This window comes from Gadus chalcogrammus, chromosome 14 (assembly GCF_026213295.1).
Source record: "Gadus chalcogrammus isolate NIFS_2021 chromosome 14, NIFS_Gcha_1.0, whole genome shotgun sequence".
Taxonomy (NCBI): domain Eukaryota; kingdom Metazoa; phylum Chordata; class Actinopteri; order Gadiformes; family Gadidae; genus Gadus; species Gadus chalcogrammus.
Window position 1 is genome coordinate 19,554,255 of NC_079425.1, and position 16,086 is coordinate 19,570,340.

Genomic DNA, 16,086 nt, shown 5'->3' on the forward strand with positions numbered 1-16,086 from the left:
TTGAAATAAATGAAAATCTCGACAACCTTTAACATTATTCTACACAATTCAATGAAAATATGTTTGCATACACTGAATGTTATTTCTATAACAAAACACAACAGCAATGTAGAATGGCCTACGTTTATACAGCCTATGGCGTACATTTCCGGGAGGACACGCCCTCAATATAGAACGCATACATCCGTCCGATCCAATAAAAACAGAAAAACAATGGAGGACTTTTATTTTGAAACAACGCTATCATAGACGCAACAATGCCTCCAACAGTAGCGTCTTTTTTATTTTACTGCTTCTCTTTTTAGTCCCCAAAGTATAAGGACACAGAAGAGTTAATCCTGCATATATGTTGGTTGACTAAGTACGGATAATATAAAAAAGGGAAAAGTTGAGCTAGAGCAGAATAAGTATTTGCAAGCAATACAGAAGGCCTGAGAGCTTACTGCACTATATTCCATTCCATTTTAAATGAGCACCTTTTGCCTTATTTTTTCGTTTACATAGTCATTTCCCCATAAATAGAATCAGCGGGCCCCCGACCACCCGCTCAATGCCCCCCCCCCCCCCCCCCCCCCCCCTCTGCCAAAATGTTAATACGATACATAGTAGTAGGCCTAAGTCGTAGTAGTACCAATAATGAAATAATCTATAAACAACACAATGACAAAAAAAAATATTTTAGGCACCCCTCTGAGTTCACTGTATCAGATAATGAGTGGGATCTAGAAGGTAGGAGTCGCTTTTCCTGGGGGCCAACCAAGTGCTCCACCGGCACATGAGGAGACAGCCGTCAGTGAGGCGTCGCTCCGCTGATTCCAACCGGCTGGGCGTCGGATCCTGTCAAACACAACCAACATGGCGGACTGGGGTGAGAAACTAACTTGTTTAAAGCATAGAGATCCACGTCTTATCTGGCAAATAAAGACCGCTCGACGACGTGTATGCCCTTATGTTTAAGGACAGGTGTGCGTTAGATGTATTCAAACTCGGATGATCCCATATATTAATACAAATACGGTCGTCTTTTTCCACAGACGCCGACAACTTCGAGCCGGACGAGCCGATCAAAAAGGCGGCAGTGCAGGATAAATGGGAAGGCGAAGATGAAGACGACGATGTCAAGGTATCGCCATTGAGAGCACCGTGTGTAATATGAGGTGCATTACCGGTGTAGTCGTTCGTTAATACCCCGATAAGGTGGTGTGGTTGGTGGTGTAATCTCTTGCATTTTAACGCCATGCTCGCCTGTCAGATGGACTACAAACCGTGCTAAGCTAAAGCTAACCCGTCAGGTGGACCTGTGTTGGTTGTATGCTAAGCTAATGCTAACTCGTGGGGCTCCAACATATGTCGGGCTTTATCTTGCCATATGTTATGTTGAGTTCAAAACTTAGCGCTGGGTTGGTTCTATTATCCATGTTATGTGCCCTCATACGGCTAATAGAAGAAACGCTTTGTGGTCGTGAAAAGGGTGGCTGTTGATGTTGGACCAACATGAACTACTGGGCCAGGCCATTTCATGTTGGATAGCTTGAGGAAGCCTCCATAAAACCACCCAATAGTAACTTAATGAGTTATTTCTGTTGTCCCTGTAAATAAGCAGTTGATGAGGCTGGTCTCTTTGAATGTGTTGTGTAGCTGGCCATCTGTGTTGGAAACGTTAGCTGGCTAACCAACTTTAGCCACTTTGGGATGAAATCATGATCTGGTGATGACTCAACTCGACTGGGCCTGGAACTTTCCAAGTCAATCCTACACAAGGGCCTCATAACAACAGTCCGCCACACGCCGATAATCACTTGTTCACTACCTGAATATTCTTACATTTTCCTTTTTCTCGCCGTCCAGTACAAGGACCTCCCTTAATTCCCCAATGGAAAGGGCTGGCGAGGGCTCCCTAAGCGTCCACTAGATTCTGTGGCATATGGTGTATGCAGCCTCCTACAGGATGAGGCTGCATTGTATCTATTGGAGGTTCATTGCCAATTGAAATTATCCAATGATGTTGGAGACTAATTGCTCCCCCCCCCCCCCCCTAATAATAACGTTGACCTATCAGCAAGGCATTGCATGCAACTATACTAGAATATTAAACAGATGGTGAAATGAAAGTCCACAAGATAAGTTTATTCTGACATTAAACTAAGGCAAAATGTATGTTGGTCTTAAAGAGACTTGGGCTTAAAGGAGAATGAGTCATGAGCTTAGATGGGCCTACTCTACCCATGATACACTACTGGTTAAAGTTGTAAGACTCAATCTAGAGGTCTTTTCTTTTTCAGGATAACTGGGATGACGATGATGAGGAAGAGAAAAAAGCGGAGATAAAGAAAGCAGGTAATAATAAAAAAATATTATTTTTAGAACTTGTCACTGTTGGTTGCCACTGCCATGGCTAAAATGCACGTCCAATTTTACGAGTTGAAAGTCATGCATCCATGATCCATTGTTTCATTGTCATTTTCAGAGACAAAGGTGTCGGAAAAGAAGAAGCTTAGCGAGAAAATAAAGGAGAAGGAAAACCGAGAGAAAAGGAAAAAACAGGAGGAGATCCAGCAGAAGGTAAGAGTATTTTTCCGCAGTATTCTAAAGAGAAGGTTGTTTTCGGGGGTTACACCAATACCACTTTTTCATGACTGATACTAACTCCCATTTCAGACATCTGCGTCTCAAATGGTACCGAGCCAATACTCCTTAGCATTCAAAGTTGTGTTTTGAATTGACAATTTAAAATATTTAATTATCAATTTCCCTTTCAGCTGAACAGCAGTTTTAATTTTGCAATTGATGAAAAGTTATGAAGAAAAAAGTGTTGTATTTCTTTTTTATCTATCCTGCAGTTAGGGTTAGCTTTCTGTTTGTCTGACTGTGTTTAAAGCAAGAGGAGCTAACGCCAGAGGAGCAGCAACTGGAGAAGCTAAGAGTTCAGAAGCTACAAGAGGCCGCAGACCTGGAGCTAGCTAAAGATGCTTTTGGTATGTAAGGTCATGGTCCTTTATTTGTAAAAAATATATATATATTTTAAGATCGTTCTGTCAAAATAGTATATGAATGTTAATGACATTAAAGGAAAAAGTAGCATAGTCCTCAATACTACATAAATCATTAATTAAAATGAGCACACTAAACTTTTGAAATAAATATTTCTTTAAAGGTCGCATGGCATGCTACTTTATGGATGCTTTAATATAGATATTAGTGGGCCCCTAACACAGTAATTGAAGCCGTTCCCGAAATTCAGCCGTGGTGCAGAATTACAGCCACTACGAGCCAGTCGTACATTGAGCCTTTGATGTAGACTGAACCGCCCGCTGCCGGCTGCCCGCTGCCAGGCGGTGGTCTTTCGCAGCGGTGGTGCATCCCGGCGGCGGGCAGCGGGGCTCAACGATGGCTGAGATAACCCCCACTACAGTCTCGTTGTGGATATACGAGAGACGTCAGAGAACCAACGTGTTATGCGCCATAACACCAACAGCAGAATGGTTATCCAAATAACAAAGAAGTGTACAACACTTGCATTACAGTTAGGGCTGGGATAAACGATTATTTTTTAAACGATTAATCGAGCGATTATTTTTTCGATGCATCGATTAATCTAACGATTAATTTTTTCAGATTTCGATTCGATTATCTCCCCATTAATTGACTAATAGCAATTTATACATGTTGATTTACATATCTGAATGAAAAAAAATATGAATTCCTTAACATTTCAATACATGTTTATTGCCTTTAAATTCCAAAATAAAAGTGCAAAGTAATGCATTATTAGAATTCGACGGTGCTCGGTCATCTGCAGCTGCTACCGGGTGGCGCCGCTTCAGGTGCTGGTGAATTGCGGTGGTGCTAGAATGGAAAGTCATCTCCATTTTGCAAAGACGACATATCACGGAATCGTTTCCTTTTACATTAAATAATTCCCATACTTTAGAGGAACGAGTGCGTGGCGCCTTGCACTTATGAAAGTCTGAGGAGCCGCTGGCGTTGCTACTACACTCCGGCGCCGCCCATCTTTTTTTCTTCTTTTTTTTTTACTCGACACACATTTTTTGTGTCAACGTAATTTATACGTCGACGTCATCGATTACGTCGACATGTTGTCCCAGCCCTAGTTACAGTCTGTGTAATTTGACGCACGCACGCACGCACACACACATGTGGCGCTCGCAAGGTCGTAGCTCATTGTCTCATTGGCGGGCAAAATCCTCTGGGCGGGCAAGGCAGAGAAAGGGGAGGTAGCTTGGCCCCTTATGACGACATATGGGGCCACATTCCAAATCAGCGCGCCTGAGCTTCCATTTTTTTCAAAGACGAGCAGGATACCTAGTGCTCGTTTTACACCGAACGCGTACGTTTTAGCCACTGGGAGACCATAGGCAGGCTAGGGGAACTCGTATTAAAATCTCACTTTATGAGAACCTCATAGTGAAATTTCCATGCCATGGGACCTTTTTAAAACCTTTTTATTTTGCAAACCTTTGTTTTGTTCTTTCTAGGGATGTTAACCAATGACCGATGGTTGACTGTATCAACGTTAACCGATAAATCTTGTCGCTTGTCGGTTAAAAAAATAATTTGGGTCAGTGTGGAGTTGGTTTCACTTCACACAAAAAGGTGATCCGATGAGGTGACTTATTGGAAGTTGGAAGGACACCGCATCTCTAACCCACTGTTTAATTTCTCCTCAAGTCTTAATTATTCCCGCATGCGAGCGGCGGAAAATATGATCTCTAAATTATGGACAGTAGACTAAACGCTATAAGACTACAGTTAGCATCTCATTCCAAGATCTTTTTGTGTGAAGTGAAAAAAATTATCCTTCACACTCAATTTTGCCGTCTCCTTCAAACTAAACAAGCGGCGTCCTTCAGAGCTGGCATTTTCTTAAATGAGCCACGGGAATGTTTCAAATGAGCTCCTAACGCTGCCCTCTTCCGATTGGCCCCTGGTGAATCCCGCGCAGGGTCTCAACCAGGTCCGCGCCATCTCAGACCATTGAGGGCGTTCGAGCCCGCTCCCTACACACGGTCAACTTGCAGTAAGCATGCCTCGTGTTTCAAATCAAACACAGGTCGTGCCACTGCCTCTCACTCGGAGAGTGTGTGAGTCGGAGGCAGAACAGGAGAGAGATAAGCAGAGTTACGAAATAGCAGGCGACTGGCGCGGCTCGAAATGGCTGTTATTTAAAATGGCACATTTTTATCTGATCGGTTAACCGGTTTCGATCGGTTAACCGGTTTCAACCGGTTAATGAGGCTCGGTGGTCGGTCAAGAATATTTTACAGTTTCGCCATCCCTAGTTCTCAGTATTAATCCCACCAGGTGTTTTTAGAACATGTCAGATAATGTTTTTTTAATATATATATATATATATATATATATATATATATATATATATATATATATATTGTTTGAGTCCTAAAATGTACTATGTCTTCTGCAGGTATCAGCAATACGGCAATCAACGTGGCAGGTATCGACGCCATATGCCCGTCTTCTAAAGAAGACTTCGTAGAGTTGGAGAAGTTGCTGAAAGAAAAAATATGCCAGTTTGAGAAGTCTGTGCATTATTCAAATTTCTTGGATTCATTGTTTCGGGAACTCTGTATTTCATGTAAGTTTCACAGTCTTTACCAGAATCTATTTATTTGTATGTTCTAGTATGTTCTATGTACTAAATGTCATGGTTTCCCCCCTGCAAGATTTGTACTAAGCAACCCTTTCTGACTTACAGTGGAAATAGAGGACTTAAAGAAAATCAGTAATGCCCTTACAGTCCTTCTTAGTGAAAAGCAGAAACAAGAAAAAGTGAGTAATTTTATTTTCATTTTGGGGAAATACAATTTTTGGGAGTTTGTCTTCATCCAGCAGATGGTGCTGTGAGTCTACAGCACCATTTAATGAGCATATGGGGTTTGTAGATGACTGATGATTTGGCATAATAGAAAAGCTGTGTCAAAGTGATCAGTATGGTAGCCTGGGAGGGGTGCTCTACGGCTCATCCAAGTAATCAACTTGGAGTAGCCAATGAGAGTAGGCCGGATCATGACTTTGCCTTCTGTCTGCTCAACTTTAGAAGATATTATGCGGGTGATAAGGTTAGCCTGTCAACTTATAGAGCCAGTGAACCAAATTTTTTTTTAGCTTGAATTCAAACACTTTTTCTCTAAATTGGGGATTTATTTTCAGCCGCTGTGATAAAACGGCTAAAATTACTATGTCGACGATCATGTAACACCAATTACCACGTTTAAAACAAATGTTTAATTAAGCTATTACGTTTCTCTATTGGCCTACTAGCCTTCCCTACCTAACTCCCACCTTATTCTTCATGTTTAACCTCTGTTTTTCTTTTAATCCTAGTCTGTTTTATTATATGCCTGTTACATATTTTTGATAGGGCAATATGTAAAGCGTCTTAGAGTACCATATTAAGCGCTATATAAATGTCATTTTTTATTATTATTATTTTTATTGCATTTAAGGTATTTCTATTTCCTCCGCTATCGAGCCCAAATGGGATTATATGGTTATCGATACCTAGTATGCAATCGTTATCCGTGTCACCACTGAATTGAAAGTTCCCCCTTATCTCTAGAAAGGAGCTGCTGTTATACAGGGGCGTTCAACTGTCGAACAGTTTGAATCTGTGGGTGTCTGTTGAATTCTAAACGGCGTACGTCGCTCTGCCTTCACAGCAAAACAAAGCCAAGAAGAAAAAGAAGGGCGGTCAGCCCGGTGGCGGGCTGAAGGGCAAGATGCGCGACGATCTGGACTATACAGCGTTTGACGGTGGTTACGCCCAGGACTACGAGGACTTCATGTGACACTGGCGCACCAGCGACCCCCCCCCCCCCCCCCCCCCCCCCCCCGCCCCGCCCCGCCCCGCCCCGCCCCGCCCGCGTCAACCATCCCAAACACAGCTGTACCTTCTCATGCTGCCCAGAAGCCATCCTGGAAGTCCTGAACAAGATGGCCACCCCGCATCGGCCCCCACCCCCAAATCTGCCCCTTCATTTTGCTTCAATGGTCAGAGGGACCTCACCGGGGAGCGTCCACCGTCACATCTGATATGAGCGTATGGAATTGCCTTTCGTGTGGCCTAAAACTCCAGAGACGCTCTCGCTCGTCAATTAGTATCCGCCGGGTGATCCAGATGCAAAGGGAAAGTACATTTGAACTGCTGGGCTGTGTTAGCTCCAGGACTCAATGTTTATTGCTAAGATTTGAGAGGTGTGGCTCATTTCAAAGTGGCAGATAAAGTATTGCAGTAAATAAGGACATAGAAACACATGTGGTTATATGCAAACGTCTTTACCCAGAATGTCTGTATATACTAGAGGTCTCTACGTAATTTGCCTCACAGGAAACTATAGTATCTATGACTGGTTGCCAAATACAGGTGTTATTTGGTAATGATTAATCGTAGTCCTCAAGGAGTTGCTGTGTTCATGCATTCAGACTGGAGCGCTACATGTGAAAAGTCGTAACACCCATTGTATTTGAAGCAAATATGGATGGCCTAGGGTAATAAACATCCTCTCTGCCATTCTCTGGAATTTTCCTTTTATGAATTGAAAAGCAAAAAATAGTGCATATAGGTATTATTTTTGTGCATGACAAAGGTATGACTTACTAATTTGATTTCTACTAATGCAGTGTTTGGATACATCAAGTGGTCTGATTTGCCCTCTGCTGGTCTCCTGATCATTGCTTCTGCAGGCTTGTATCAAGTGTGTTGAGGAGCGAGGCCTTGCTTACTTCTCACTACAACCTGGTCACAGGGGCTCGACTTTCTACTGACTGACCAGTATCCACGACAAGTCCCATCATAGCAGCATCTGCAATCTTTTATATGCATTTAATTTAATAAATCACTGGTAGAAAACAAACCCCGGTTTTGCAGTTTCTGTTTTGAGAGAACTGTCTAATAGTGGATCTAGATTACCGTTTTCCGACCCTGTTAATGCTGTGACCCTAACCTGTGGAAGTACTTTTGGATCAGGACCCTTCAAGTATCTTGTGCCGAAAAATGGGCTATTCATTTGCATTACCATGTGAACAAAAAATGACGAAAGTAAATCATAAAAAGCTTATCAACATTTCCGTGTATTTTTCATCACTATATATATTCTCGTTTTCAGTCATCAAATTAAACAAATCATGCATGTTTCTTGAACAATATATATTGTAGACATCCTGACATTCGTAATGTAGCTGTTTAATACGAGTTGAGAGAAGAAATCCTGGTTGTTACCAATTTATTCGAATTGTATCCAACTGACTTGTTAAAAACATGGAAAGTACAATAAATATTGTATTTACAATTTCAAGTAAATATTTAATATGGTCAAAGGTTTACCTTTATCGGGAAATATTTTCTTTACCCATTCCCCCGCCAAAAAAACTACCTGAAACATGTTTGAATTAAAAAGAAGATTACATTAATAAAAGTGATTTGAAATAATATAAAAAATGCTTCACAATCCCCACTGATCACTAATGACTGATAAGAGACCTACGGCATGGTATCTCGTCTAGATTGTGTGCGTCTTCCGGCTGGATCCCTGGTGTTGCGTTTTCGGTTGCCACGCGGTGCATTGGCGCCCTCTCTCTGCCGGCGGCGACTAGGCCGGCTGTCTCCTCGCCCACCTGCGCTGGCCCCGGATTGCCCAGATGAATTCTGGGAGTTCTGGAACACGCTCTGTTGTGTAGCATCGTGGTCTCCGCAGGTGAACGTGAGTGCTACCCCCTCATTGCTCTTCATGACGCGGGACGTTCCGTCGGAGGTCCCGTCGAAACAGCGGCCAAGGGCGATCTCTTTGGCGGTGCGTGGGTCTTGGTCCGTCACAGTGTAAATGCCGTAGTTGTGGCCGAGAGGATCCAGGGGAGCCAGCATTGTGAACTCATTAGTGTCATTGTTGACTGCCAAGGGCAGATGGTTCACCAGGTACTCCTGGAGAATGGTGTTGACGTTCTCTCGTTTACAGCTGCCCTGGGGAATCACCCTGACCAGTGTGCGGTCCACGCGCTCCTGATCGTACAGCATGCCGCTGCATTTGAACTCCAGACACACTGCAGACACATTATTCAGGTCCATGTCACGGATGCTACGGGTGTCCCTGAGACCGTACAGCTGGCCCCCTGTCCTGGGATGGGTGCCGCCCATGTTGCGCGAGCGTACATTGAGCTCGTGGGGACTGCTGAGTTTAACCTTGATGTAGCAGGCCCGGTACTCCATGGGCTTGGGCCACCAGCTGAGGTAATCCTCCGTCCAACTCATTGGGTCGTCCTCGTTGAAGGGCACTGTGTTGTATTCGTAGCGATCCCCTTCCACTCTGGAGAAACGGAAGTGGGGTGCGCTGAAGGGTGCTTCCTCACAATCCTTCAAACGCTCAAACGGGTAGATTGGTCCGTTGGACTCCTCTGGGGTGTTGGAGTTTGGTTTTGCTACATTAAAGCTGAATGCTGTCTTCTTCAACCTGGTGTCCTCATGGTCGGTTCGCCGGTAGTTTAGCTTTCCCAGGAAGGGTTGGGGGACACCGATGAGGTTGGGATTTAATTTTGGTGAGGATGTCACAGCCTCCAGCTCCTCCCCTCCCAGGTTGGCCATGACGTAGGCAGAATATGCGTCAGCCCTCTGATCGTCACAGAAAGCTGGAAGGCACGCACCGTTGGAACCCGTGATGGCGCTGTCGAACCGGCCCCAGGCGCGGGGGTTGGTGGAGAATCCAGGGGTGGGCTCCATGTTGATCAGACTAATAACGACCCCCTCCACCTGTTCACTGGGCATAAAGCGCTCACTGCGGAAGCTCCTGACCTTAACGTAGCACCTGCGGTTCTCGGGCACATCCAGGTTGAATAGACGTCTTTCCCTGATCTCCATGTTGCCAATCAAGAAGGTTCTCTCCTCTCTCTTCCCTCGTCTTTTCTTCTCCATCTGCATATCGCCTTCCTCCTCCCACAAAGCTGTCTCAGGATTCAGCGACCAGAGCTTCATGGTGTCGAGATGCTCGGGCATCTTCACCTGAGTAGAGTCCAGGAACACCTTGACCTCACCTGCGTTCAGAGGCTCCCCACCCTGTTCGGCACTGAAGTCAACGGAGAACATTCCGTACGTTCTTAGTGGAAGGGTGTTGCCAGCTTCTCCCACAAAGTTGAGGTCGCTCTGCGCTGCTGCCGCTGTGGAAACATCTCTAGGGTCGAGAAAGGTTACACTAGCCTTGACGTTTCCGACAAACACCTCTCCATTCTGCTTGTAGAACGAGCGAGGAGGGATCTCAAGCTGGACCATTGGATCCTGGCCCTCGGCCTCTCCGAGCTCTAGAGTGTTGGTCTCTGTGGAGCTGATGGTGACAGGCTCCTTCTTCCTGAGCAGTTTGATTTCGTGGTAGATGGCTCCCCCCCTGCTGTTAAACGGCAGCACCTTCGTTGTGTTGACAAACTTCTGCATGTTGTCCACAAAGGTCAGGACCAGCCTGGCTGTGTCGAGGGGCACCTGGACGGAGAAGGTGCCTTTGTACCCCGTGCGACTAACTCGCTCTCCGTTCATGAAGATGTGGCCAAACCTCATCGGTTCCCCTGTATCCGCCGCGACGGCTCGCCCGTGAACGACAGCCTTGGTCTCCACACACTTCTGGCAGCCGCACGCCGTCACCACCATTGTGGGGAGTTGGTAGCCCTGGCACGATATATCTCGCTTGGCCATCTTCGCCACGCCACAGCAGAATGCAACGTTGTCTTTGCAGCGGCTGGCGTTGTCAAGCTGACCGGCACAGGTGGCGGCGGGACATTTGCCCACGTCGTAGTAGAGGGAATCGCTTGTGTTCTGGGGGCAGTCGTGGGGCAGGCGAATGAGGTGCGGCTCAGGTGTGGGATTACACGACGGCTGATCTTTAGCTGCAGGACAGAGGCAGATAAAAAAAGAGGAATGAGGATGACATTCTCGCAAATGAGGACATTGTCTCAGCACACATCTCAGTTACAATCCTTTTTTTGTTTGTATCCTTTAGGTGTTTCCATCAACCCTTTGCTTTGCCTTTCAACTCTAAGGCTTGGCCTATTGCTTTGGGAACTGTGGATGAAATGTATAACATTCATGTGTCATTTACAGCATTCCCGCTATTCCATGATTATAATTTTTTGGATAGAGTTTTTGGTTCCAGTGTGTATTGATATGCTGGCCTCCTCAGAATAATCTGAATTGGGTTGTCCTGTACCTAGTACAGTGAGGAGGGCTGGTTTGGTCTTTATGGCGCCGGCTGGGCTACTGGCTCTGCAGTAGTATTCTCCAGACTGTTGAAGACGCAGGTCTTTCAGGACCAACGTGCTGTCAGACCGTCGCTCAAGGAGAGTATTGTTGTGGAACCTAGTGGATCCCAAGGAAGAGAAGTAAAAATGTGCAACCCAAATTCAACTCAACTTACTCTATATCAAACGATTAGACAAAAACAGCTAAAACAACTAAATACACAAGAAATGTGTAGAAAGTTATACTCTAAAGGTTTTAACCAAAGTAGGTTACTCATATTTAGTCAGTGGTAGGACTTCTTCATATATAAACAAACCACTGTTTTAAGTGGAGTTGGTATATTTTGGGCATTGCTTACCACTGGAACTGCTCTGGCTTTGGCGTTCCGGACACTTGGCAGCAAAACACAGCAGAGTGACCCTCTCGCCTGGCTTTGCTCTCAGGGTTCGTCAACACACGAAGCTTCTCTGAGAAACCAGAGGAACAGTGCCCAAATGAAAAAAACATACAGTATATACCTCATCATCGTGGATGTAAGAGCAAGTGATTGATTTGGGACAGGACTTGTGGTGACAGATTAACTGTGGACATTTTGCTAGCCGTGATGAAGGCCTCAAACAATTCGGATAAAGTATATTGATTGATTTGCTTTTCTATTTTTAACATACCGGGATCAGTGTAGTCTAGGGGTAAGGTCCGGCGTTGAAATAATATTACAGTAATTAGTACATGGATCTGTTCATTAAATAAAATAAAAAAATAATGAAAAAATTGTATGGCATTGCCCCAAAAAATGACCACAATTGTAATTTATGGATGCTGTGATGAGACTCAAAGCGCTCCCTCCAGTTACCTGTCCTCTCCAGCCGGATGCTGAGCACTGAGGTGGGCTCACTGCTGAGTGGTACCAACACGTCCAGCGGGGAGTGGTTCTGGGCGCTGACCGTCAGTGTGGTGTTTCCATCGGGACACACACCGGGGATCCGGAAGTGTCCGTTGTGGTCGGTGAGCACTAGGAGTTTTCCCAAGCGCACGATGGTGGCGCCTTCCGCGACCAGTCCTCCCGCCCCGCGGACTGAGCCCAGCAGGACGTGCCCCTCACACGTGCACGCCTCGCACTCAGCGTTCTCCTTTCCCATCATGCAATGCAGATGGCAGTCTACAGAGTAGTACATAATAAAGTCAATGTGAGTATAAAAGAACTGCCAAGAATACAATGTACGAGGATACCTCTACGAAACGCCGCTTACCCGCCCTGGGGCATTCAGGGCCGTTGCATGATCTTCCCTCCACTTTGGGTCCGCTGCAGGACAGAGTCTGGGACTGGCAGCTCCGAGAGCGCACCTGTACCCCAACCTTGCCGCACATGGCCGGGCACGCGTTCCAGACAGACCAGGGACCCCAGATTCCCTGCAGGATTTCACTATAATCTAGATAGATACAAGCATGGGTAATATACATGTTTGGAATAGCAGCTTTGCATTACATTACACTAATTGTCTTATGACTACTAATGTCTTTGTTTGTTTTTCTGGGAGTGGAACCCCCCAACCGCTACAATATCCTGCCTTAAATTAACTAATTTGAGCCGCCTGTACCACTGATCACACCTACCTTTCGGGCAGAGGAAGCGGACAGAGTAGTTGGAGCAGTTCCTCCCCGGACCCTGCTCCTCATTGAGGCACCAGAAACCCACCGTGGGGTCGGCGTGCACCGTCTCCCCCGTCTCGCGGGCCGGGACCCAGTCCGTGGTCCGGGCCTCCAGTGCCCGTGGGACAGGGCACACCCTGGAGCGGTAGTAGAAGCGGATTGCTTCCAGCTGCTCGTAGTCCCCACGGCCCCCGGGATGGTCCACGTTGAACCAAGTGGTCCACTTATGGTTGGCTGAAGGTACGAGGACGAGACAAGCCGTGAGATTGACTGAGCAGCTGCTCGGTCGACACGCGGCTGTGTGGAACCGTACTGCACAACAATCTGATTCTACATGCACTTATTCTGTTTTTATTTTAGAAAAGAAATGCAATCATACCGTCTGAATTGTCGTTCCTCCGTGATCCTAAACATGATACACACACAGACACACAAAATCGGTATCATTAACAGTACTCCCCTATATAATTTTTGTGGTTAACGGGATATACTTTTATTGTTGGTTCTATGAACCCAACAATAACGATAAATTAAACCACCAGTGGTTGAATTTGTCCTGGGAAAGTGGAGGAAAGACTAAAAGACATTTTTTAACTTAAAGCTGTGTATTGAAGACAGTCAAGGTAATCACCTAAATGAGGAGCAGCAATATTTTCTTTCCCAACATTTTATTATTGAAAAATACCAGAGCATTGTTTCTTTTCCTTCTGGATTACTCTGCAATCTTTGTTGTACATTTTACATCTGTGTGTTTGTGTGTGCGTTTTCTGTAGGATTGTGTCTGTGTGTGTGGTGTGGGCTGTTTAGTTGTGTGTCTTATATGTTGTGTGTGCCAAAGTGTATATTTTGTGTGTCTGTTTTGTGTTAGTATTTGCATGTGTACTGTGCTTGTGCAAAATGCATCCGATGAAGAGAAGCTCGAGAGCCAAACCTCGAGACGTGGCCGCCATGGCGCAAAGGACAAGAAGCAGGGGCCACACAGACATTCTGACACTTTGTAGCTCGGAGCGACCTCTGACCTTTCACCTCTGGGTAGAACGTGTCACAGCAGGGACTCTAAAGATAGTGTTGTCCGCCACTCTGTTGAAGAAAGATGAAAGCAGAAATCACATTCCGATAATAAACTGCCCAGATGCACAGCAGCAATTCTAAGATACGATACTATAATATTGCCAAAACAAAGGGATTGCATTCTTTATATTCTCAGTAGAAAAGATAGTTTCGGCATTAACAGGCGTTTTGATAGCATTTCTAGCAAATGAATGTGAATTTTATTTTCATAAACTTCAGTCAGTTTGTTAGTCAATGCAATGTTTTCTATCGCTGCCATGGTGTTTCATATGGCATTGGTAGCCTTGAAACCAAGCCACTTGAACGTTGTTTGAATCAATGTCTTTGCGTTGGGTATTCTTCTAAGCTGCAAGGGCATTCTTCTGTGGTATGGATTACGACCAGGTGTATTTGTGGGGCACAACATATTTTTATGTATGCTTTGCCTTCGCATAAAGAAATCCATTACATTGGTTCCTTTTATAGATACGCTTTGTTGAACAACACATTTAAACCGCTGTTAGATAATCTTTCAATAAAGATTTCGATTTTTGAGTGACCCCGGGAAGGTTACTCGACGAACTTGGGTTTTTGTGAGACCCAACGGAAAGCTCAGATGATTACACAACGCCAAGACAATCATTTCATACATGCGTGTTGCGTGGTTTCAGGGTTATTAGATTCCATATGAATGACCAAGGCAACGATAGAAAACATTGCAATTACTAACAAACTAAACATCATATACATTCACTGAGTGAAGATACCGAAATTGTAATTTGCATTTATTGCTAGAAATGTTGCATTTTCAAAGGAGAATAAAACAAATGTCTACCATTTTGTTTTTGCAGACAACCTTGACACACGTGAGAGCTTACGGTTTCCCTGGCCAGTTGATAGGCGGCAATAGACCAGCCAACGGTAATTTGAGATGTTTTGGGTCACATTGACAAAAGACCCATTATTTTGTTGGCGATCATTCTGATAAAAGTACAAATATAAAAGGCTCATGAACTGTAATACCACATAATTGTACCTAAAATCTACAATGGTAGTATAATAGAGTTACTCCTACAGTTTTCTGTACCAGGCTGACTAACGATGACAAGACGTTTTCGAGCACAATCGTCTTACTGGCTGAATTTATAGGAACTTGAGTGATAATCCCCCACATCTTCTCCATATAAGTTCGATAGAGCAGCAGAACCACGTTGAGCTGCTGACCGTTATGGACACGCACAGAACTCCGCTCAAGTTACACATCTGGATAAGCAATCAAGCCAGCGCAAGGGGAGCACTAAAGTCTTTCTGCATCCCCAAGACAAGAAACACCAAGTTGTCTAATGTCAACACAAGCAAAGAAGAGCTCCAGCGTGAACAATCACAGCTCCATAGGATACCAGATTCAAACGATTTATATCACACTCTGTACATGTTTAGTTTGGATTTGTGTATAAGAAAGCACCCATCCCATTTTTAAAGTATCTTAAAAAAAAAGAAAATGAAGAAAATCTGGGTGTCTCATTAAAACACGAACACGGTATGATTTCTTTCAATTGTTGGGAGTCCTTGGATGTGATGAGAACAAGATCATGTGGGATGAAGTCTATCACTCAAAACATCTTGTCCCAAAGCACATTTCCTGTGACATTGGAAACAGACGCCTGGTTTTACAACTCAATAACAGTTGTTTAACGACAACGACGCACTTCTCAATCACTATGAGTAGGATATATATGGACAGAAGTATTGTCAGGATTTGATCTCTCTTACCTCTTTCTGCAGTGAGGAGTAGTGCGGTTTGGGATCCTGAGAACCCCTTTCCCTCTCTCTCGCTCTTTTCTCAATTCTTGCGTGACAGACCCCACCCTCTGCTCCTTCCTATACTAAAGTCTGACAGCCCCCTACGCACTCTTATACTAACCCCCCTACTCATTCCTCCAACCACTGAATGTTTGGTATCAACCCACCACCATCTCTGTTCCCTCTCACCCTCACCCCACCCGCCCCAACTGAGAAAATAACACAGATCACAAGTTTCTAAAGCAGACACTTTGATCTTAGACATTTTAACCGTAGGAATTGTATCTAGGGCTGTGTATTGGCAGAAATGACCCATCCATAATACATGGGGT

General features: G+C 44.8%; 2 protein-coding genes across 3 annotated transcripts; one reads left to right on the plus strand and one right to left on the minus strand.

Moving 5' to 3' along the window:
• Positions 1 to 630: 630 nt before the first annotated feature.
• eif3jb (eukaryotic translation initiation factor 3, subunit Jb) lies at positions 631 to 8,419 on the plus strand. Of its 2 annotated transcripts, XM_056607662.1 has the most exons (9): positions 631 to 868; positions 1,035 to 1,123; positions 2,283 to 2,337; positions 2,468 to 2,562; positions 2,879 to 2,975; positions 5,444 to 5,614; positions 5,735 to 5,808; positions 6,699 to 6,846; positions 6,879 to 8,419. In XM_056607662.1, the coding sequence occupies exons 1-8, from the start codon at positions 856 to 858 to the stop codon at positions 6,825 to 6,827; spliced, it is 723 nt and encodes a 240-aa protein (XP_056463637.1). In that variant the 5' UTR covers positions 631 to 855; the 3' UTR covers positions 6,828 to 6,846; positions 6,879 to 8,419. The 2 variants fall into 2 exon arrangements, with proteins under 2 accessions (XP_056463637.1, XP_056463638.1); XM_056607663.1 differs by lacking the exon at positions 6,879 to 8,419 and having other exon boundaries at positions 6,699 to 6,866.
• On the minus strand, positions 7,181 to 15,850 carry cilp (cartilage intermediate layer protein, nucleotide pyrophosphohydrolase). The gene is made up of 9 exons (XM_056607661.1): positions 15,725 to 15,850; positions 13,833 to 13,981; positions 13,281 to 13,307; positions 12,866 to 13,135; positions 12,502 to 12,681; positions 12,105 to 12,410; positions 11,610 to 11,718; positions 11,220 to 11,368; positions 7,181 to 10,899 (listed from the first exon to the last, which is right to left on the minus strand). Exons 2-9 carry the CDS (start codon positions 13,885 to 13,887, stop codon positions 8,519 to 8,521), a joined length of 3,477 nt encoding a protein of 1,158 aa, XP_056463636.1. The 5' UTR covers positions 13,888 to 13,981; positions 15,725 to 15,850; the 3' UTR covers positions 7,181 to 8,518.
• Between the last annotated feature and the right edge of the window lie 236 nt (positions 15,851 to 16,086).